The following is a 23012-nucleotide window of genomic DNA, read 5'->3' on the forward strand; positions in this document are numbered from 1 at the left end:
TTTCATTGTAATTTCAACGTTATTTCAAGGGTATTTCAACTTTATGTCGCGTTACTTCACCGCTATTTCAACGTTTTTTTACCGTTATTTCACCGTTATATCAAGGAACATGTACACCAAAATTCAAGTTGTTTGCCCCTTGATTTTCATTCATATTCACACACTAAGTGTTGTGTACAATGTTGTACGAGACATCACAGTTTTTTGTGCACCCGAACTTTCCGTGCAAACTTTGAAATAAGAGAAATCTAGGACAGGTCTTTTCAGGGGTTCGGTGGTCCGGCATGGAATGGCCCTATATCCAGTGGGGAGCCCATTGACACTTAACGGCAAATGAGTGGATGGCGGTGCTCCCGGCAATGGAAACGAAGTAGGTCAAGACCACAATATCAATCAAAACTTCAAACCAAAGCATCATGAATGAAATTTTCCGGAGACTGAAAACATCCGGTAGTCCTTTCACGCACAGGTATGACGCAGATGTGAACCGAGTAGGACATGCCACTCGCTAGGAATAGCGGTCGTTTATCTCAGCACCATCAGGAGAGGACCCCGGACCCCGTGTTAATTCCTCCGAACGGAAGCTCTTTTTTTCGGTAGCACGTGAAAGTTGCGGAGTTAACCAATGTGTGGTAAATAAAGTACACGCTTCCCAGTAGAATAATCCTTACTGCCAGACCGTGATCCCAGACATTCCTTACCACCGGGGCGTCACGGACTTTGAGAAAAGACCGCTTTTCACGCCATGTGAAGTTGAAATAGTTTTGAATTGACACTAAGAGTTAGGATTGTCTCGGATCTGCTTTGACAAGTATTATTGTCTTGGATCTGCTCTGACAGTATTGTCCTGGAACTGAACTTGATTTTACTTAAATGAATAGGCAAAACTTACAAGTGAACGAACACGGCACTCCGAGCGCCACCTAGCGGCAGCTTCTTGTAACCTGACTTTGAGCCCAGGTGGCTGACCGGCCGCACCATGTGAACAGTGGATTGACCACAGTTTGCGTTAAATGATACTAAAATTCTTTTTTGGTGCGACGTTTGATTTACTACTTATATTATCACGCTACATTTACTCAGGGAAGAGCATAGGAATATTCCGAATCACGATCAGGTTCAAACTCAGTCAAACCTGAAGTTTCTTCCACCCGGGCAATGTAAGAGCCATCAAAACCTGCCCATCACAAGTCAAAGACCGACATGAAATTTTATATCTTGGTTATGAATTTTCAGAACCACACTAAATTTGTAGTTTCACGTTTTGACTTTTCATCAAATCTCTTGACGATTCATTGCAGACTTGATTTTTCAAGGAGATATTATAACGTTTCATGAAATGTGTTCTGACATTTCATTATATTTATGAAATTTTATGGCCGCTATGAAATTTAATGGCGTTCATGAATTTTCAATGCATATTTGTAATGAAAATTCATAACATTTTTAACAGTGCAGTCTCGTCCCTGTACCCTTTTTTAGGGGGGTTTTCCCTCCCTCTTTTGATGACGATGATTTTTTAAATATACCTCTTAGAGACAAACGGTAAAAACAAAATAAAAGAACGGAATTTTGACAACATTTTCAAAAAAAAATATTTTGTTTTGTCTTTAGTTGTAAGGGAGTTTTAGGGAATGCAACAAAAGCCGACGAAACATACAAAATTTCACTGCGCGACAATTTTCTCCGGAAGTTCTTAACTTTTTGGCAATCGGTTTGCGGCATCTTGAAGATGAAAAAATCCTCTTTACTTCAACCAACGATCGTCCATCTAGCCCAAGGAAAACCTAAATTAAAACCGTTCCTAAGTTTGTATAGGTTTTTGGTTACGTTTTAAAAAAAAAGTGTAATCCTTGGGCTATATGGACGATTGTAGGTTAAAGTAAAGAGGATTTTTTCATCTTCAAGATGCCGCAAACCGATTGCCAAAAAGTTCAGAACTTCCGGAGTAAAATGTCGCGCAGTGAAATTTTGTATGTTTTGTCGGCTTTTGGTGCATTCCCTACACCTCCCTTACAACTGAAGACAAAACAATTTTTTTTTTGAAAATGTTGTAAAAATTCCGTTCTTTCATTTGGTTTTTACCGTTTGTCTCTAAGAGGTATATTTAAAAAATCATCGTCATCAAAAGAGGGGGGAAAACCCCCCTAAAAAGGGTACAGGGACGCGACTGCCCCCTTAACCCTCTTTATATCCTCTCACTTCCCGATCTTGCTCTCGTCCGAAGTAATCTTTGCGGTTGCAAAGAAGCTCTGGCACGGGAGGAAATGAAAGTCAGAAATGGCAGTCTGTACAAGACATAAAACATATGCACTGCGGATGAGCTATGGAATCTTTCAGCCTCATCCGCCGCGTGCATATCTCTGAACGACTAATATTGGCAACTTTCGTTGCCATTTCGACTTCGGGGCAGGGAGCTCCTTCGGAAACCTCCATTGTTGGACGACTCTCCTCGCGGCCGCGCGGCCCCCACTGCACTCCACTTTGTTTCGCCGCGCCACGCAACGCGACCCCGCTTTGTTCTTCTTCTTTACCCAACGAGGTGTGTCCATTGTTGTCGGGCCAAGCACACCGCCGCTTGCCGGCCGCAAGGTTTGTTCTACGCCGTCGCCCTGCCTGCGCGGTCTAGACTCCACTCGACGCGCAACCTACGCAGACAGACGCAGCAGTTCTTCGTCCAGGGGGCCGGCAGAGGACAGGCAGACTTCAACGTGCCCGCAAGTCTGTCTGAGTTGGGACTCGTGTCGCGGCGCGGATTGCATTCGGTTCGCTGAGGCTGAAGTTGTCCTGCAGCTGATTATTTTACTCCAGAGGTGAAACCCAGAACGGACCCACTAAGTCGAAGATAATGGAATCGCTGTCCCAAGGCTACAAAGGTGAGAACAGGCTTTTGTTTTAGTGATATTTCAAGGCACTCCCACTAGACGGTATTTCCTTTGGAAGTTGGGGTACTGCTGCGCATCTAGGGGACCGGAAGTACTCTTTCATCCTTCAATGGACATTTTATTGACGTTTATTAACGTTTATTAACGTTTGTGCGCATTAACAGAATATTTTAAAAAACTCTGGGCCGGAAGTGAAAAAATAGAAGTAAGAACTACAACGGCTTCTGCGCATGCGCAGACATACCTTCTCCACTCTGAGTTGACGGTTGTAGTTCTTACTTTTGATCTTTCACTGACGGCCCAGGGGTTCCCTATGGGATTTCGTTTCACAGATTTGTCGAGACGAACTTGATTACATAGTTTATGAGTCATAATGAAAGTCGGAAATGAAAAACAAGTAAGAATTAATATGCTCTAATGTGCACAAACGTCTATACATTATCAAAGAGAAACTCAGTACGAGTGTGAGAGTGTAAGATAAAAAGCTCCGTTATGCCACAGTGGACGTTTTTTTTTTAACGAATCCCTGGTCCGGAAGTCAAAACACGAAAGGAAGCCGCACATGTATAGACTGGAGCCCTCACTTTCCTCCTACGAACGTGACGTCATATTCGTTTGAATGTGAATTGTGGCAGGTTCGTTTAAGCGATGTCACATTTTGTTCGACCGTGACACGGGTGTTCTATTGGGATGTCACATTCGTCTGAACGCGTACTAACATTCAAACTAATGAGACAAACTTCTCATTCTGACGTATATGACGTCAAATTCGTTGAATTTTAGTGCTACCGACAGCGTCTCACGCTCACGAACCAGCGTCTGCGCTGAAGCAGTTTCAGGATATACTTTTGTTCTTTGACTTTCGGCCCAAGGATTCGTCAAAATGGCCTGTGGTCGGTTCGGAATGAGTTTGAGAAACGTTCATATATTACTATTTCGGGTTTTTGAAAACCTAACGTACTGCAATTTCTCTGACTCACACCGCGATTTCCTTCAATATCGTATAACGTTCGGGCACATTAGTGAGCATACTCTGTCAGCTGAACAGTACACATAGTATGCAGTTAGTGCTGCATGCATGCCATGTATACAGCTAATGCTGCGTACGTGGGATGTATACATCAAAAACAATGCATAAGTTATGTAGGCCAGCGGTTCTCAACCTTTTTCGGCTCGTGACCCCAAATTTGTGGTCCAAAATCCCCCCCCCCCTTTAAAAAATATAACAAGCCCTTTTTTTAAATAAAAATTTAAGAAAACTTCTGGAAAAGAAACATAGACATTACCGTATCGGGTTTATTGGGATAACAGGTACAATCAGTGGCTGCCTTTGGCCTACACTTAGGACAAGGGCGGATCCAGGGACGGGTTCAGGGGGGGCGATGTCGCGAAAGTTGCCTACCTACAGGGGTAATGTGCGACTTTTTGCCTACCTTTCAGGGGGCGTCGCCCCCCTTGGATCCGCGCCTGACTTAGGAGACTATCTTGGAGATGCGCGGGCAGTATTCCTCGTCACCGCCACCCGTAGGTCACTCTCCACCTCATAGTGCGGTCGCTACACGTGAAAATTCATAGATACGGCTTTCTGGACCTCGAATTTCGATTCCCCGACATGAAATTATATGGATTATATGGAAACGACACCTCGCATGCCAATATTAGGGATCAGTGGAGAAACAGCTATTTTAGGGGGTAAACCACCCCTTGGGAGGGGAGGATTGGTAGAACACGGAGCGCGACGGTGCTGCAGTACTCCAAGTCATTAGTAAGCAATATTAAACGCACTTGGGTACCAGGAGGAGCGTTCCGGAGCCCGAAAACCTTAAAAAACGGCGACATTTTTAAAGGGGGTGAACCACCCCTCAGAGTAAGATTTCACATTGGTACCTCGGGCAGAATCGTTCCTTGTGGTTCCAAGAACACGTGTACAAATTTTCACACTTGTATCATAATATGCCAGATTGTTCCGGTAACAGCCCGCACTATCAAGGCGGGTCCGATGTTTGTCCTTAATGTGGGTCATATCTGAAAATGCCGACACTGCTAAGTAGGTGGTCGCAAATGGTGCCAGCAGAACCCGGATGGCTGCGTCAGAGATGAGGGGACACTCCTCGGAGAGCGACAGCCAAAATTGGCACCTTGCACGATTTTGTGCATACGTGACAATTGCATAGTATCATGCGTAAAGATGAATAAATTTGTGCAAATTCACGCACAATTATTTTATGCGCGACGGTACACAAGTTTAAAATTATGCATCACCACGTACGAAATTGTACATAAACTTTCAGTGTGTGGACCGGAAGTCAAAGAACAAAAGTAAGACCAAACATGCGCAGACGCTGCCTCAGAGAGGAGGGGAGACGTCTGCGCATGCTCAGAAGCCGTTTTGGTTCTTACTTTTGTTCTTTGACTTCCGGTCCATGGACTCGTTTAAATCCTCCACTAAAGGATGAGAGTGCAGGAAACTATCATTGCTTTTCCTTTTTCAAAGTCTTCCATGTGATTTGGCTATTCGGATGTCTGAAAACCGGGCGCGATAAGGAATGCGCTTAGTGTTCATCTAGTTCATAGTTCGGACTTAATATTTGCTTAAAATCTTTTACGGGTTTTGAGGTGTGCTCTTACAAACTGAAGTGTGCATCTACAGATGCATACTTATGAGTACACACCTACAGATGCATACCTGTCGCATACTTGGCAAGTATGCATTAGTAGGTGTGTACTTGTCACCATAGAAATGCCCAGTATCGAGTACACATCTACAGATGCATACTGAGTACACACTTCAGTTTGTAGAGTGCTAGAGCTCAGCTCCAAGTTTCACTTGGCCTGTTTTCCTGTTTGCAGCCCAGAGCATGCGACGGGCGGTTCCGTCGCTGTCAGAAGACGAACGCGGAGACTCCAGCAGTACGCGTGTCCGGGCTGGAAATGAGGTACGTATCCCCCCCATACATCACAGGGAGAACTCAGAATCATTTTGTGTTAACTCTTGACTGCCCGAATTCGGACTGCAAACTCTGCACTTTCAAGTGTGGAGCATTTTCGGGAGGTTCATCACTCATAATTCAAGCGCACACATGATTCCGGATTGCCTAGATTTCCGGAATTCCTAAGCATAGACCGTACGGTGTTAAAAACCAAAAAAGACTATATATCTATATTTCACTAAGTTTGACCATTTGGGACGGATATGAGGGTAAGCGGGCCATATTTTTCTACACGTGCTATTAGTTCCTTCGATCTTTCATCTTCAAGTTTGTGTGACTACAATCCCAAATTATTATGATTTGTAGCTGCCTCAAATGATGAAACTTGGTGAAATTCGCTTGCTTTGCAGATAAGATTCTTTAAATAGGAGCGCCCAGATAAGATCTTTTTAATAGGACCCCTCGAAATGGTCTACAGTGAAGATTCTACATATTATGGTGGTGCAGCTGAGAACTCACTGTACCTTATTTTGTTGGTATTATGGAGAAAATCTCCACCATAATATGTTGGTGCAGCCTTTCCCCGCAAGACATTTACTGTGTGCGTTTTAGTGCCGTTTAGATCTCCCCAGGACGCCGAAGTTACCCCACTTTGCGGTGTGCCTGCCCCTAGCAACCAAAGTTTAACATTCCCCCACCCCTGCAGGCGACGGAGGCGGCCGTGCTGACCGACGAGGTGCTTCTCCTGGTGCTGCGGTACCTCAGTCCCGAGGAGCTGTTTCGGTGCCGCGCCGTGTGCCGCGGGTGGCTCTCTCTGGCGATGGACCCCTCGCTGTGGCGGGACAGGAGCATCAATACACTGTTTGAGTAAGTTTCTTGCACTGATCACCTTAGGGTGATTCCATGCCAAACCAACGAACACTTGGAAATTCATCTCTTCGATTTGGATGAAAGGTTTTTTAGGGGTAGGGGTCATTATGAAAAGATCGAATGTCAAAGGGTTTTGCGATATCTCTCCCCGTTTGGCTGTAATAACATAGCGAAGTTTTCACTTTGGCCAGAATCATAATATTTTCTTCATTTTTCTCCGTACTTACTCAAAGTTTTCAGATTTGTTCCGACAGCGGTTCTTTACGTCGGTTTCTCCATTTAACGTAATTTTTTTCCGAAAAAAATCGATGTTTTCAACGTAGCTCATCTTCGACTTCGATGTGACTTTCCTCACATGATCCTCTCACACATTGAACGAAAATCCCAAAAGGATTTGGTCGGCCCACCATAAGTTTTTTTTCTTGATAAGAAAAGATGTATCATTTTGGCCGTTTTTCTTGAATTCTCGTAGGTGTATAACAGATTGAGCAATGTAAGTCAACCCAAGTTATTGTCAAAAATTAAACAAGGCTTGGCGCGCGGGTAGCTTTGAAAATTGCTGACCCACAATTGGTTCTAAAAATCAATTGTGGCCCAAAACAGCCTGTTTTTAAAACGGCCATAGATCAGTAAGTGAGGACGATGGACGGGGCTGCTATGCTGCAAAGTGTAGCCAAGCGATCATATTTCAACGCGTCAAAGCTACTTTAACTGGCTACCTTTTCAAAATTAATACTTTTCACAGAAAGTGACCCACAATTGATTTTTTACCTTATGTGATAGAAAGGGAGCCCCTTTCGGCTGGCCAGCGTATGCCTGATGCCTCCGTGGCGCAGTTAATTTAAATTTGTGAAATACACATTTGCTTACATTTTTTAGTCATTTAATTGTACTGTAAAGTGCATTCGCCGATTTGGTGTCAACTTAGACGCAAAACGCTCGATACTGTTTTGCAATGTTCATGCGAAGCCACAGTTGGCTTTGGTGGTCAATACCACCAATTGGCTTTGGTGGTCGAAACTTTAGGACGTTTAAGCACCAGGTAGGAAACTATGACAAACCAAATTTCATCCAAATCTAACCACCCATTCAGCCACAGTATGCTTTTTTCAATGAAATAAAGTGTTCAGTAGGAAAATCAGCCACACAAAGTTTTTTGACGGAATGATCTGAAATTTGTTTTGGAGCTACCTAAACCCCTATACTTCAATGTAACAGAGATACATTTGAATTTTATTTATTTGTTTTGGCAGAGCAAATTTAACAACTTTTAAATTGGAAAATATAATTTATATCTCCAGTTTTTACTACTTTAAGTTAAACGATTCAAGAAATTGGAAAGCAATTTGAAATATCTCTCTGTTACATAGACCACAAAGAACTACTCCAAGAAGTATGGTCAACAAAACTGTGCGTAGCTAGTTGACTGAGTAGAAAATTTTTTCTTCGACACTTGTCGTAAGAGTTGGGTGACCAAGAAAGGCTCATTCATACATCAGGCCATGTTAGATGCAGCACTCACTTAGGGGTTCATAACACAGACCTTTAAGACATGCTGTTGGCAATAGAAGAATATTGTACATTAAAATATCAAGTGAATTAAATTTATCATTTTAATCAACTTTGGTACAAATTTTCACTCACACCTCACCTTAAGCCCACGAACAAAGTCGGACATTTTTCATCTTTTAGGAGATCATTTGGGAGTACATTCTCAAAGAAAGAACCAATTTCCGTTTAAAGAATGGTGATCAGTAACTGACCTCTAATTTTTGTTCCTTTTCAGTCGTGTACTTGCCGCCAACGTTCTGCGCCACGCCCCCTGCCTGGGCAGCGTGGTCATGCAGGATTTTGGCTGGGACAGCATCCTTTGGGGCGCCCTGATCACCACGTCCTGTGCCATTTCCGGGCTCCACTTCAGTTTCAATGCTGAGGACGTATTGCAGGTAGCACTGGCAATCAGCAGGTGCGGAATGCGATTTTCTTCTGAATTTGGGGTTTCTTGATTTCACCTGAATTGTCATTGAGTGTTGTCAATCTATTCTTCTCGCAGGCAAGCATTTCTCGGACGGCTGACTGATCTTTCGTTGGACCGCGAGGTACTGAAGCATCCCCGATCTCACCAGTCCATGTCACCTTTTTCGGAGCGCAGTCTATGCGCGTTGCTGTTAAACATATGTAACATTCGTGGTAAGTTTCTTTTCAGCGACGCACTGCAAATCCAAGTGTAAGGACAAGTCGAAGCTTGTAGGCATACACCAGTTTGTCCCATGCTTGCAAGTGTCGACCAGTTTTGTCCGACGCTTTGAAGTGTCGCCCACAAAGTGTCCGACATCTGCAAGTGGCGACCACAGTACGTCCGACGGCTGGAAGTGTGGGGCACAATAGGACACTGGTCGTACTTTGCCGTGGGACATGCTGTGGTCGACACTCTTGCAGGTGTCGGACACGCTGTGTGGTCGACACTTCAAAGCGTCGGACAGAACCGGTCCCAAATGTGGACGAGGATATTTTATTGATCAAAGTTGGGCGATGAAGGTCTTCCTACCCGAATTTGGGCCATGAAGGATGCTTCAGTAGCCAACTAGCCGTAAGGAAACCCTCACTCAAATTTGAGCGATATATTTAATCGTCACGTGAAGAGGGGTGATAAAGTTTTCACCTGACCTGAAATTTGATTTGAGTCATTGCTTTTGCTTGCTTTACAATAGTTTGAACTATGAAAAGATGAAAAAGGAGCTAGTATAGCTTAGTGTTACACTTCCTTTAAAAAAAACACCTGCACTAGTTGCTATTGTAAATGGTTTATCAATACATGTTGTTTGATTATTCACTGAAAGGCTATTGCGTCTCGGAGTTCTGCTTTTACCGCTGGAAGGTAACTTCATGCTCCTTATCTTTCCAGGATTGGAGTATCTGCACATCTCCCCCTTACACTGTCCAAGCCTCATTCCTCCGCTGCCGGACCTTTTGGTCGCAGTTCCAGTGCCGGCGTCTTTAAAAAACCTCAAGTGGTCTGACGACAAGCTCAATCCTTTTCTGTCGCTGCTCCTGGAATGGCATGCGGCCACGCTGGAGGTAATAGGGTGTTCCTTGTGCTTAAAACCTTCTCCGCCTGTGCTTGGGTCAAGTATACACTTGGTAAAACTAAGTAACGCCCTTGAACGGCGTGAATCGTAATGCCTTTGGAAGGGCATTTAAATTTTGCCTGGTAGTCCTGTACCATTTACGACCCTCCCAAGAACATCAAACGATTCACGCCCTCCAAGGGCGTCAAAGACTGTTCATGCCTTAAGGGGAGGTTCTACTGAAAATATTGCATTTTTCAAATTGAGACCCAGTGTAAAAATTTGTTGCAGATGTGTAGTAATACATAGTTAATGGTCAAACATGAAATTTAGAGCCCAATACCTCCCTCCAAATCTAGTTGAAGAGGTTTTTTCAGCCTATTGTAGCAATATCTTAAAAAATTCTCCTACGCAAAGCATTTCAACGTAAACTGATGTTCTGGACATTTTTCACTTCTTTGGCTCATATGCAATAAAGCGTGGCATCACCAAGACATGGGACCCAACAAATTTATTTTGTCGTTGCTTTTCAGAAAAAAAGTCACTAAAATATCAGAAATTTTAACATTTTCTTGAAATTTTATTGACATGCTGTCTTAAAAACACAGCTTATGGTTTTGTAATGGTCCCAGTATCTTACTAATGCCACGGTTTATCAATTATGAACCAAAGAAGTGAAAAATGCCCAGAACATCAGTTTACGTTGAAATACTTTGCGTAGGAGAATTTTTCAAGTTACGACTGGAAATAGCACAAAATTCCTCTTCGACTGGGTTGGGGGCTAGGTATTGCTCTCCAAACTTCAAATTTAACTATTTACTATGAAATACTTTAAATTTACAATGAATATTGATAATGGGACTCAATTTGAAGAAAGTAAGATTTTCAGTAGAACCTCCCCTTAAAGGGATTAGTTTTTATGCCTTTGTTTTATCAGTCCTCTGTGAGAAAAATGTACGGTTTTCGCCGTTAATTTATTCACAGGATTTGCTTTCCTTAGAAGAACGGCGCAAACCGTATCGCGATGTATAGCGTTTACCGCACCTAGAAGTACAACGTTTACTGTAGATGGAAGGACAGCGTTAACCGTAGTTTGTATTGTGTTGTGAAGATGTTGCATTGAATTCCATTCGCAAAATTTTCTGTGACTTTTCGAAACGGTCCAAATTGACTTTGCTTCAAGTAAATGGGTGTCACTCGACAAATGCACTGAACAAAGTTATAAAGTACACCAAACCATACCTCAAGGTGCGGTAAACGCCTTACTCACAAATTATGCAAACGCTTGACTCCTAGGTAGTACAGTAAACGCTGCACTTCTGAGTACGGCGAATCCTGTGAATACACATACAGCGACAAAGGCGAAACAGGCCTAAGAACTAAGCCGCTTAAGGCATCAACAGTCCTTGACGCCCTTCAAGGGCGTGAATCGTTTGATGCTCTTGGGAAGGACGCAGCGTGAATTATATACGACTATTATGCAAAATTTTAATGCCTTTTCAAAGGCATTAAACGATTCACGCCTTCGTTTTACCAGAGAGTGTACACTAAATGTTTATGTAGAGTTTTGTACCTCGTGATCCACGATTTTAAACCTGTGTGACGTTTTGCATTGCAGAAATTCACATAAATTTATTTATTTTTAGGCATAATATTATGCAAATTCCCCCCGCATGCCCTAAATCGTCCAAGTGGCACGTACAAAATTCTACATGAACGTTAAGTGTGTACGCTTGACCCAAACATTTTTCTCCCAGTGTGGAGTGACGCTCTTATTTGACCAGTGGGCTGTCTGCCTGTCCTCCAGGTAGTGTCGGTGACTGCGGACGACCCACGCCTCGCCCCCCTGCTCTCCTCGCTGCCCCGCCTGCGCTCGCTGTGCTGCGGCCTGCTGGTGGGCATGGCGGCGCTGCTCCAGTGTCCGTCCCTGCAGAGTCTGGAGGTGGACTTCGACAACGACGTGGACACGCGGCCTCGGCTCGCTGGCTTCAGCTCGTACCTCCTCTCGGCAGCCGCTCGCCTGGAGCACCTGAAGCTCGCCTTCAACCAGAACCCGTCCGAGGAAGCGCTGGACTTGGTGCTGTGCCTGGGGGGTTCGCAGGGGGAGGGGCGCGCCGCGCTGCGCAGCCTCACCTTGTCTCACCATTTCGACGCCCAGCCCACGGCGCTGCTGCAGCGCCTGGCGGCCGTCATGCCCCGCCTGCTGAACCTCACCAAGCTCGACGTCGGCGGCGTCCCCTCCGCCGCCTTCCTCGAGTCCCTGGCGCACAGTGGGCTGAGAAGCGAAAAAAGCGATAATAAAGGGCAGTTTGAAAATTGAACAGGAAGGTCAAACAAACTGTGCCATATCCATAAGAAAAGCATGCCCTATCCGTGACACGAGTCCGTTTGAAAATATATCACACGCGGGACGCTGTGCAGGGCGCCAAACATGGCAAATATCGACCTATTTCTTAACACATCCTACAATTGTGAACAATTTTCCTTCTGGGGGTCGGCCTATTCCACATAACGGTATCATGTTATATGTTTTTGGAAAGCTGAAGGCCCCACAAATCTGGACAATACCAAAGGTTTATGATTGGTTTAACCGGGTGGAAGAAACACGCCGTCAAAGATGTTGCAAAATCGACGAATTTGTGATTTTTGCGAGGCGATAAGTTGAGTTGCGAAAGTTTGCGAACCGATCTGTCACATGGAGGTGACAGAGCAGCATCTCTTCTTTACGGCCCTTTTCGCCGTTTGTTCCGCCCTGTTCCGCGTTTTGAGAAAATCGCAGTCAAAGATGACAAGTTTCGTCTCCCGCCCGGGCCGGCCGGGCGGCTGGCTGCTGTCGCCGGTCGTTTGCTGGTTTCGATTTTGTCATATATGATTTTCGGGGACCCAAAATCTTCAGGGACGCATTTTCTAAATGACTCCCCCACCCCCCTCCCGTAAATGCTGGATCCGCCCCCTGCCGGTCGTTTTCGGGTTTTGATTTCGTCAGATTTGAGTTTCTCGGACCCAAAAACCCCCGAGTAGCAATTTTGACGTCGATTAGAATTTTTATCGCTTTTTTTGCTTCTCAGCCCACTGTGTGGCGGTGCTGCCGGGCCTCCTGGAGCTGGTCGTCAGCGCGCCCCTGGAGTGCGCTCACCAGTGGGCGCACTCCCAGCAGCTGCACGACGTGATGCGGGGCAAGCCGCGCCTGCACGTCGTCGTCAGGGACCTCCCTGGGTGCTACGACCGCTACTGCCACTTCTGCGCGAGCCACAAGTGTCACCAATGCATCGCCTATTGGTGCGTCATCTTCACCCACCCCAAGGAGGCGCGTTGCGAACTGACGCACCAGGATGCCGCTGACGACGGCCAGGTCGTCGATGAGATCGACATCAAGTGGGGATAGTTGGCCTATCGTGTGCGAATAGTTGGTATAGGATTTGCGTTGTGCCCTGTAGAGCTGTGTACTTCCGCATGTTATAGTAAAATAATTAGTTGTCGTTGATGTTGTTTAGGTCCGCTCTGTAGAAAGTATGATTAGTTTCATGAAATAATAAACAGATCTTGTGACAAACCGTGCCCTTTTCAGCCCTTATGAAGTGTTTTTGGATTACTATAAATGAAGGAATTGAGATATGTGAATTTTGGTGTGTAGCGAGACAAGGTACCTGAGCAATTCTCACGTTTCGGGATAATTTTGTTTCTTCTGCACAGTAAATTGAAATGGCAGAATCCGTAACGGTTCGGCACAGAAACCGCCAGTAAATGATTCTGAATTTGGTAGTCACAGAAACTGGCATGGGCTACCAGAAACTGACAAAGGCTCCACAGAATCTGGGATGGGCTCACAGAAACTGCTAAGGGGTTGCGGTCTCGCTGGCCAACCTAACCTCACTGTATCTCTGGATGCTTTTGTTGTTTTGGACATTATTTACATATTTTGATGAGTGTGCATACTTTTTCTTGCTTTGACAAGTCTATAAATTAATACTTTCCTTACGCGGTACATCTACACTCTTTATTTCCAATAATATAACATCTCAAAGTCGCGAGGTGGAGGGAATCGCAATTGACGATTACGGTGCAGTGTTGTCCGGATTCCGTGGCGAGTGCACGGATTCCGTCGCCTGTGTGCAGAATGGGTTCGCCGTTGGCGGTTTTGGTGCAAAACCGCCCCGGATCTATTTACCTGTCGGTTTCTGCGATTTGGGGCTCTCAGACCACTACAGATTCTGCCATTTCAATTTACTGTGTGACTCCTGTGCCCAAACGAGCGCAGATATCGACGTGGGGTTTGTTTCTGATGTTAAGGAGGGCCATTACCCTCTAAACGCACACATTTCGAAAAGTTCACGTGCGTTGGATTGGTCTCCCTAGCGTTAGGAATACACACGGTAAAAACTTCGTCGTGTTTTACAAGGACCGGTCACCTCAGCTAAGGTTCTTGGCCCCTAGTCCTTAGGGAGACCCCTCTGGCTAAGGTAGCTCCTTAGCCACTAGCCCAGTGCGTTCAGCCATTTTTAACCTCACATTTGCGAATTGTAGGAATTCAGAAAATAAGCTAATAAAACACAATGTAACATGTTTTCCCACGTAAAAATAAACGCTGAACCCGATTCTGTACTCGCTTTTCGAAAAGAAGGAAGGATTGCTGAAAGAAATTTGGATTACGTTTACGCTACGGCGCTCCCTCAGCCGACCACATATTTCACGAACGTGAATGAACCAGATCATCCAGAGGCAAACGAGCAACGAGCACTCGTAATGGAAAAATCGCACATTTTACCGTGGTATTTTATGAATTTTAACTACCTTTAGTCGGTTAAATTCGTCTGTTGATCGTGAAGCGTCGGTATAATTAGGTTATAGGCTCAACATGGCCGCCATGCACTGTGCCTAAAAACAACAGCTAATCCCGTTAATTTTTTTGCCGGGATTTACTGTAGTTCAGAACACAGGATTTACTGTGCCTGGCTACAGTATTTACTGTACCTGGTACAGGATATTCCGCACTCCACTTCTGTGGTACAGTAAATCCCGTACAAAGTACAGTAGATCCTGTAAAAAAGTACAGTGAATCCTGTAATCTGAACTACAGTGACAGCTGTACTAATCACTACAGGATTTACTGTGGTTTTTTCCAACAGTGTGTAAACAAACGCTTGGCTAAGGAGCTACCTTAGCCAGACGGGTCTCCCTAAGGACCAGGGGCCAAGACCCTTAGCTGAGGTGACCGGTCCTTGTTAAACAAGGACGTGTTTAATTGCAACTTCCGTGAGTGCCCCAAGAGAACATACTCGAACTTTCCGCCCCCAGTGTGGCGGTGTGGTTCGAAAATGCCGCCAATCGGGCGCCGCGTCGGCCGGAAGCGGGATTGCCCAATGTGCTATGTCCGCGAGGTCCGAGGGGTGAATCACTCGGCGTTCTGGTGTACACATGAGTACATGAATACGGGTGAGTACACCTTGTTTTGCTCACAAATTTCATAATTTTAAACGTTTTTAGGCTTTATTTCGTGCCTTCAACGGCACTCGACGTAAAATCGGTCAAAAAACTACAGAATTTCGCCTTTTTGAAACTTGTGAGTACACTGAGTACGGGCAAATTGGTACACATGAGTACACTAGTGATTCACCCCTCGTATGTCCGTTGTTCAGGGGAACGATTCAGGGTTCAGGGAAAGGTTCAGGGTTCACTGGGCAAAGGCTGCGTTGGTACTGAGTTCCGGAGCTGCCAGTAGCTTGAGAGTGTTAGGGGAGGGGGGTGGACCGAGCAGCTATGAGAAATTAAACGCGCAGTAGCTGAAGTATCTAGAAGGCTGAGCACGGTTACCACAATCGTCTAAATTGACTTTGATGTCAAGAAATGAGTGCCTCTTGACAAGTGCATTGTACAAATTAAGGTGATCGCCGTACTTTCAGGTGCGGTAAACGCCGTACTTGCGAATACAGTAAACGCAGTACTTCCAGGTTAGGGATGAAAATGCCCGGAAAGTTTCCGGAAACATAGAAAAAAAAAAGGGTTTTTTCCGTTTTTTTCCCTGGCCTCGGAAAAATTGGAAAGATTCAGCCCGAAAAGTAGGCAAAAAGTCGGGCATTTCGCCTGAAAGTAGGCTAAAAGCATACCTTTAACCCTATGTGAACACGATTCTCAGTGCACTCAAACTACTTATACCCTGTTATGATTCCGTCTCGTGCGTTTTTTGAGCTTGCTGTTGTGAATGTCGGGTTGTCAGTATAAGTAAAGTTGTAACAAAGCACAAAAGTAGTAGGTTTCATGTTCACAGTGCTTAAAAACTAATTTTTCCCATTTTTCCAAATTTTCTGTTTTTTTTTTTTTCAACTTTTCCGTTTTTTTTCCGACCCTTTGGAAGTTTCCGGAAAATTTGCATCTCTATTCCAGGTACGGCAACCACCGTACATCAATGGGTACGGAAAACGCTGTAGGTACGCTCGGGTACGGTAAACACCGTACTTCTAAGTACGGCAAATCCTGTTGATATATTGACGGCAGATACCGTACATTTTTCTCACGGTGGACAAAATTTTCTAACCCCACTCGAGGAACGAGCTTCGCTATCGCTCAGCCAACATTGATGTTGGTTTGCTGCTTTATTGCAAAAAAAAAAAAATGCTAACATTACAATTGCATTTTGTCTCTGTTCTTTAGCGTCACTGACGCAACTTGTAGAGCACCTGCAGGTAGCTGAACCACGATTTGAGGACGTCCATACACGCCGCCCTGTCCAGGGAGCCCAGCCCCAGGCAGCGCACCTGGGGCGAGCGCCCCTGTCCCGCCTGCAACGGAACACAGCAACAACTTTACGTTAGGTCGACTCGCAATGCCGCTTAGAGACGCTTTGCGACTTTCAGGCCGATGATATGAAACAAGCTAACATCGCTGCATACAGGCTTAGACCACACTGTTATTAACAAGGTAGGTTTACGCCAGACCGCGTCTTGTCGTAACAGGCTTCGCGATGTCTCGCTGCCTGTTCCTCCAATCCACGCCTGCACAGTAAATTGAAATGGCAGAATCCGTAACGGTTCGGCACAGAAACCGCCAGTAAATGATTCTGAATTTGGTAGTCACAGAAACTGGCATGGGCTACCAGAAACTGACAAAGGCTCCACAGAATCTGGGATGGGCTCACAGAAACTGCTAAGGGGTTGCGGTCTCGCTGGCCAACCTAACCTCACTGTATCTCTGGATGCTTTTGTTGTTTTGGACATTATTTACATATTTTGATGAGTGTGCATACTTTTTCTTGCTTTGACAAGTCTATAAATTAATACTTTCCTTACGCGGTACATCTACACTCTTTATTTCCAATAATATAACATCTCAAAGTCGCGAGGTGGAGGGAATCGCAATTGACGATTACGGTGCAGTGTTGTCCGGATTCCGTGGCGAGTGCACGGATTCCGTCGCCTGTGTGCAGAATGGGTTCGCCGTTGGCGGTTTTGGTGCAAAACCGCCCCGGATCTATTTACCTGTCGGTTTCTGCGATTTGGGGCTCTCAGACCACTACAGATTCTGCCATTTCAATTTACTGTGTGGCGTACCTACCTTGGCCTGCGGCGCTAGCCTGCCTGCGGCCGGCAATGGCTTGTCCATTGTCGGTTATTTTTTAACTTTTTGAATGCTGGGGTGCTCCGCCCCCCAGACCCCCCTACATTCTAAATAGAGTTGTTTTATCTACAGATAACACGACCTTGACCCTTGTCACTTTTTAACTTGTTAAGGCTGGGGGGCTCCGCCCTCCAGACCCCCCTTTCTCCAAGCCAGAAGTGATCTATCTGCAGAAAGCTCGATTTTTCGCCGTTTTTTAGGTGTTTTTCGGCTATAAAAACTGAACCAGTTGAGCTAGGATGGTGAAATTTCGCGAGTGCCGAGCCAAGGACATACCCAAGAAGTGTGCAAAGTCTCACCGAGATCGGCCGAGCCGTTCAGGAGGAGTAGTGCGGACACACAGACACACAGACAGACAGACAGACAGACACACAGACAGACAGACAAAACTTTTCAACCCCACTGAAGTAACAGGCTTCGCTATCGCTCAGCCAATTAGCTCTGAAATTTTATGGAGAAAACTCTGCTTCGAGCTCATTTGAGCTATATCCTGTAGGTTAATTACCCTTAATATTATGAAAACTGAGCTAAACAAGAAGGGGGTCACTTTATCCTCATTTTTTACTGGTTGCAAACCTTTTTTTCTTGGTTTCCTGATAGTGAAGCATGCATTGTTGTTCAAGTTCCGGAACTTTTCGGAGAAAGCCCAGCTCCGCGGACAGCTCCATACAGAAGTTTCGGAAAAACCCTATGATTCTATTCATTTCCGACAGGGCAAGAGCAAATGTTTTGCCCTCACACTTCACCTCCAGAATGTACAAATGAACTGTCCGTTCACAAAACTGCCAATATTTTGCTCTAAAACTGGTCAAAAATAGTGAATCTCTTCGCCTATTAGCTGTCAACGATCCTTGCAACGATTAGAAAAGATTTTTGTTGCTATAAAACAACCGATGACAGAGGAAAAAACATAAAAGTGCATTTCGGCCGCACTTCGCGCTGGTACAGCCCCATTCGCGGCCACATGCCTGAATCATGGCGATCCTCATACGCTGCTGCGGCAGTCGCTCTCCCTCGCACGCCCCCAGGTAAGCGCCTGTCCCCACGGAGGCCCTGGCCACGGCCGCGCGTTGCCCGGACTCGCAGAGGGGGACGAAGTCCGTGAAGATGATCGGCACACACAGCAACGTGTACAAGTCGATGGAGCCGCGGGTCAGCATCGCCTGTCGCACCGGCACCTCCAGATTGGCGTCTTTCGCACTCTCGTGCCCGGAACGCGACGTCACATCCAAACGAATGTGACACAACGCTCAATATCGAACGTGGACATTTTGTCAAAGCCATTTCAACAAGCTGCAAAGCTGTCTACACGTCCGAGTGAACAGCCCACACCTCCGCTCCGCATTCCAAGTATGGAGTTCTCCGCACTCAGTTTAGCAGCGAACCGTGGCGCGCTACACTACCTCGACTGTGCTCATCAGAGGCGTGAACAGGGGCCCCACCATGAGGAAGGTCAAGGTGGCCGCCAGGTCCGCGTCGACGTCCAGGCCGGCCTTGAGGACGCCACCCACCACCGCGACCCAGCGCCGGCGGCACGGCCCTGTCTGCAAAGGCAGTGGCACGAAGCCAAAGTTAATGCGTCAGGGCGCTTTGCGACCGTGTAGAGCATACTGAACATCCGCGTCCCAAGCAATTCTTTCCTGAGGACTCCACTTTAATGGCTAACGCAAGAAAAGTTCAAAATTTGGGGTGGGGAGAACCCAGAGCAGCCTTTTCGAAATTTTGTGCAGTGTAAATACCTGCTAAGAACAGCTTAGTCTTAAGAGGGGTTTGAAGAACAGTTCAGTCTTTAGAGGGACTTCAACGAAAGGCGAGACTTCAACGAACGTCCAATACGCAATCTATTTTTGAAGGTACTTTCGCTACAACGAAAAACGTCCACCGTGTATTTCACTGCACAAATTTTGAAAAGGCTGCTCTTGACTTCTTTCTGCGCCAAACTTTGAACTTTTCTTGACGTTAGCCATTGAAACGGAGTCCCTAGGAAAGAATTACTTGAGACGCGGATGTTCAATATGCTCTACACGGCCGATACCTACTAAGAGAGCGTACTGGACGTCCGTAGAAATCTCGCCTTTTGTTGAAGCCCCTCTGAAGACTGTGCTGGTGCTGTTCTCTGAAGGTATCGATTTACGGTATTGGCTACCTTGGTATTGGCTATTTACGGTAAGCTTGAAAGACCAATCCCAAGCACGTTAACTTTTCGAAATGTACGCCTTCAGTGGGTATTGGCCCTCCCTAATCTTAGAAACAAACCCCATGTCGATGTCTGCACTTTTTTGGGCACAGGAGCCAGAAGAAATAAAACTTCACCGAAAAGTGAAAATCGTCTTTTTTTGGCGTACAAGAAACCTGACGAAAAGTCCCAAGTTACCCCGGTTGACAGTAGTGCATTCCATTCTAGGGCCACGCGAGTCGCTCTCTACCTCCAGGGCCCGGGCGACGGCGCGGTACAGCGCCACGGTGGCGTTGGCGTGCGAGTGGACGAACATCTGGAGCGTGTAGTAGGACACGCCGCAAGGGAAGGCGACGTAGCAAATGAGCAGCTTGACGAGGAGGGGCAGCCACTGGTGCGTGCGCACCCCGGTCGCGGCGGCCAGCGCGTCTGGGAGCCAGCGCACCTCCCTGCGGTCGCTAGTGAGCAGGTCGTAGGGCACGGACAGTGCCATGACCATCGCGCAGCTGTAGACCACGGTGAAGCGCAAGTCCACGCGCCCCGCGCGCCGGAGCGCCTCCTGGTGATGGCGGCAAAAACGGAAGACGCCTCACGCGGTAAGAACACTCTCATTCTAGGAACGTGACATCACGTTGCTAATTTTTGTCCGATTCACATTTAAACGAATGAGACACAACGCTCAAACGAACGTGAAATTTTGTCACATTCGTTTCAACGTGATGTCACGTTCCTGGAATTGGAGTGAGCGGTTCCTGGTTTGCACAGGAAACCGACGTATCTTTACTCACAGGCTTCCTGGGAGAATCAGGCTCCGTTTTTACCGTGCACACACTCAAGTCTTGTGGACTTTTAAAATGCATAATTATGCATTTCTATTTACAGTTATGCTCGCACAGATACGTTCATAAGGTATTATTATGCATCACTGTGTTCATTTTATGCATCTTCATGCATAAAATGTACACAGTGATGCATAATAATACATACCTTATGAACGTATCTGCGCATGCATCTGCATCACTGTGCTGAAAAAAGTCCACAAGAACTTAATGTGCAGGCACGGCAGCCTTACCCTGGACATGGCGTCGGCGTGCACCTCGACGTCACGCACCAGGCGGTGCAGGAGCCGCAGGCTGCGCACCAGCACGGGCGTGCGGCGCGCGAAGTGGCCCTGGATGGGCAGGATGGCCGTGAAGACGATGGCGAGGCGGATGCCGAACTGGGCCTCGGCCCACGACGGCGAGCAGGCAGCCTCCGCCACCGTCAACGCCAGCGCCAACAAGGTCGCGGCCAAGGTCGTCTGTGACAGGCACACACTGCTGCACACTCTGTAATACAACGCATGTGACGTCATATCCGTTAAACTGAATTTTGCACGTTCGTTTAAATACGATGTTACAATCGTTTGAACGTGACACGGCGGGTGTCAGAATTTACGTAAATTACGCTCTAGTAGGCACATGCGTTACCTTCTCCGTTGTGTTACGCACATCACAGTAAAATACACATAATATGGAAAAGTCTACGCTTTTTCAAAACAGTGCGTAAGTTAATGCGTGTAAGGAAGTGTGCGTCAAATCACTTGCACGGCACGCACTAGGGAATCCACACACTATATGCTTTAAGGACTCTTAGTACAGCTTAAATGTTCGGGCTAGGCACAAATTTTAGCTCTCTTATTGCTGGTCAGGTGCGATAGTTGCACCTCAGGACAGCGTCCTGAAGAAGTTCTTTCGACGTACCATGAGCGTCGCAGACATAGTCGCTCCATCTAGAGGACCAGCAATACTTCATTCTGTTTTTAATCAATTTTGTTCACTGATGGCGTGTCAGGGAAGGTCTGGACAACCTTGCCCTGAGTTGGCCTGAGTGTGATAGTACATTACAGCTTCAACGTGGAGAGATTTGAGCTAGAAAAGTTGTAATGTTTGAGGCAACAAGTAGTTTTGAATTTCCTTTTAAAAGGGGAGTGGTGTAGCGATTTACAGTGCATACTGAAAAGCAACAAGTGTCAGTTCTGATTTCTATTCTTCTTCCTGACTCTGGTGTGGATTCCCGTCCTTGACCAAGGTTCCACTACTATTGTCTCGCTTTCTGAATGCATTCACCGAGCAAGGTGTCACTGTTACCCAAACTATAAATTGGATCGCTCCTCTCCTCATAGCCGGCCAACAGTCGGTAACTTAGTCTCGAGCTGTGTGCACTGCAAGAAATAGTGTGGATAGTACAACAAAAACTGTACAATTAAAGTACAACAGGGATTGTATTAAGTACAACGAGGATTGTACAACCACAACGAGGCCTGGACTGCCCAGCACTCGTCATGCCGGTTCCATTGTACTTTGTACAACAATTGTTATACTTGAAAAGTACAATAAACTCCTGATAAAAAATTTGTCAGAAATTTGTGTACATTTTTTGTGGTTATTTCTTGCAGTGTGGTTCTCTCCAATAAACCAAGTCAACCTCTACTCACTGTCGCTCTTTACCTGTCCTTCTCACTTTAAATGCCCTGCACTACATTTTGGTCAATGTAAGAAATTTTCATAAACTTCAGAAACCTTTATGAGTTTTCAACGAGGGGTGAATCACTCAGCGTTCTGGTGTACACATGAGTACATGAGTACGGGTGAGTACACCTGGCTTTGCTCACAAATTTCATAATTTTAAACGTTTTTAAGCTTTATTTAGCGTTTTTAACGGCACTCGACGTTAAATCGGTAAAAAAACTACAGAATTTCGCCTGCTTTAAACTTGTGAGTACACTGAGTACGAGCAAATTTGTACACATGAGTACACTAGTGATTCACCCCTCGGTTTTCAAATCCTTGCAAAAGGTTATCAAAATTACAACGTCATTATGTACTATTAAAGTTAGGCCTCTTTATAAACAGTGTTGTTAACGAAGCAATATCCGATGCAGAATAAAGCAGCTCGCCATGCAAAAAACTAGCATAAACTGACCATAGATTATTTGTTTCGACATCCTGACGCCCTTATTGTGTACCATGCGCGCTGGCGCTATCGAGGCCAACAGACGGGCACGTACTCGACATCCTCGGAAGTGCCGGAGTAGCCGAATGAAGAAGTGGGACTGCCCTTCGTCGGGTGACAGAATCCGAAGCCACCACGCCAGACGGAGCGAGAGATACGGCGAAGCTGCCTCCGCGGTGCCTTTCGGCATGACCTAGGGTTTCAACGAAAAGATCGGGGTTTAGCTTTGAATCGAATAAGTAGGAAAGGAGGGGGCAAATAGTCTCGTATTGAAGGAATAACCGCTGCATTTCCCGTGTGCATGGCTTCAAACAAATGGTGCTTGCAAAAGGGATTGCCAGATCTCCGGATGAAACCTCTGCACTAGGAACTACACACAAGGAAACCTCTGCACTAGGAACTACACACAAGGGTGGAGCGATACCGTAAACCGTAAACTTGAATCAGCAAGGGTAACTTGAGACACTTCTGCTTTTCT

General features: G+C 45.9%; 1 protein-coding gene across 1 annotated transcript; it reads left to right on the forward strand.

The window, feature by feature from the left end:
- Positions 1-280: 280 nt before the first annotated feature.
- Positions 281-13138, forward strand: LOC117642468. The gene is made up of 9 exons (XM_034380702.1): positions 281-469; positions 2812-2876; positions 5736-5821; positions 6522-6682; positions 8472-8651; positions 8739-8875; positions 9591-9763; positions 11561-12023; positions 12822-13138. Exons 1-9 carry the CDS (start codon positions 417-419, stop codon positions 13136-13138), a joined length of 1635 nt encoding a protein of 544 aa, XP_034236593.1. The 5' UTR covers positions 281-416.
- The last annotated feature ends 9874 nt before the right edge of the window (positions 13139-23012 follow it).

The sequence above is a fragment of the Thrips palmi genome, unplaced genomic scaffold (genome assembly GCF_012932325.1).
Source record: "Thrips palmi isolate BJ-2018 unplaced genomic scaffold, TpBJ-2018v1 HiC_scaffold_16, whole genome shotgun sequence".
In the NCBI taxonomy this organism is placed as follows: domain Eukaryota; kingdom Metazoa; phylum Arthropoda; class Insecta; order Thysanoptera; family Thripidae; genus Thrips; species Thrips palmi.

Excerpts from the sequence above, each read along its gene's own strand:
- LOC117642468 (XM_034380702.1), top strand. The coding sequence starts at position 417 with ATGAATGAAATTTTCCGGAGACTGAAAACATCCGGTAGTCCTTTCACG. Across the intron at positions 2,877-5,735 it reads GCTGTCCCAAGGCTACAAAG|CCCAGAGCATGCGACGGGCG; the intron begins GTGAGAACAGGC and ends TCCTGTTTGCAG. Across the intron at positions 8,652-8,738 it reads GTAGCACTGGCAATCAGCAG|GCAAGCATTTCTCGGACGGC; the intron begins GTGCGGAATGCG and ends TTCTTCTCGCAG.